The 1,038-nt window shown below is 51.1% G+C and overlaps 1 protein-coding gene across 1 annotated transcript in view; it reads left to right on the top strand.

Annotated features, from left to right (window-relative positions):
• Nucleotides 1-1,038, top strand: part of ASB6 (ankyrin repeat and SOCS box containing 6) — a 13,447-nt gene extending 12,409 nt beyond the window's left edge. Inside the window, exon 7 of the mRNA XM_018563515.1 lies at nt 187-1,038. Within this exon, the coding sequence (XP_018419017.1) occupies nt 187-860 (674 nt within the window). The 3' untranslated portion in view covers nt 861-1,038. The remainder of the gene's footprint in view (nt 1-186) is intronic.

Genomic DNA, 1,038 nt, shown 5'->3' with positions numbered 1-1,038 from the left:
GAGAAACTCAATTTCTGTGCAGTCTTTTTGTACAGCCTGGAAGGATGGGGTTAAGATAGTGGTAAAGTGTCCCAATAAATTGAGGGATTATAGGAATGGTAGATGGCAAGCTCCATCAGGGCCAGAGGTCGATATAAATGATTCTGGCTGCTGATTGTTTTTCCTCATAGTGCTTTATCTTTGCAGGTGCCGATGTAAAGGCCACCACGAAGGACTGCGACACGGTGTTCTCCAGCATCATTTTCCTGTTAGGAGAGACCATAGGATCTGACATAGAAGAAGCCAAGCTGATCAATCGCTTCTGCTTCCAGGTCAGCCGGCTGCTAATGGCCCACGGGGCTGACCCCAGCGAGTGTCCATCCCACGAGTCCCTTACTCACACGTGCCTGAAGAGTTTCAAGCTCCACTTCCCACTCTTGCGCTTTCTGCTGGAGTCTGGCGCCTCCTACAACTGCTCTCAGCACGGCCCTTCCTGCTGGTCAGGTTTCCACATCATGTTCGATAAGCTGTGTTCTTACCTGGGCAGCTGTGAGGACTGTGACTCTGCGGAACTGCTAAATAAAGCAGAAAGTGTGCTGGACCTCATGATAGCCCAGTCCCCTTGCATCTCACTACCCAGGAACTTTGAAGTAAACCTAGCAAGCTGCAGCGTCCATGCTGATCGAGTGACTGCCCTATACCAGTCCCTGAAACAACTGGAGCAGTCGCCTCCTTCCCTAAAGCACCTGTGCAGGGTCCTCATTCGCCAGAGGCTCAGGCCGTGGCCTGTAGATGTCAAAGTGAAAGCTCTTCCCCTTCCAGACAGGTTGAAATGGTACCTCCTCATTCACCCCACTGCCACCTTTGAGGACGATTTATAGCAGTCTGATGAAGAGCCCTGGTCTGTAAAAGACTCCATGCCAAGCTTGGGCACTGTGTGGAGGTCCAACTCCCAGCATGCTTTGGAGACTGACAGGCAGTCCAAGCTTGCGCTACCCATTCATGTTTCCGTATGTTGGTGAAACAACATAACCATTTTGGCTCCTGTAACACAGAGAC

This window comes from Nanorana parkeri, unplaced genomic scaffold, assembly GCF_000935625.1.
Source record: "Nanorana parkeri isolate BGI_ZX_2015 unplaced genomic scaffold, ASM93562v1 scaffold669, whole genome shotgun sequence".
Taxonomy (NCBI): Eukaryota; Metazoa; Chordata; class Amphibia; order Anura; family Dicroglossidae; genus Nanorana; species Nanorana parkeri.
This window is presented reverse-complemented; position numbering and strand designations above follow the sequence as displayed.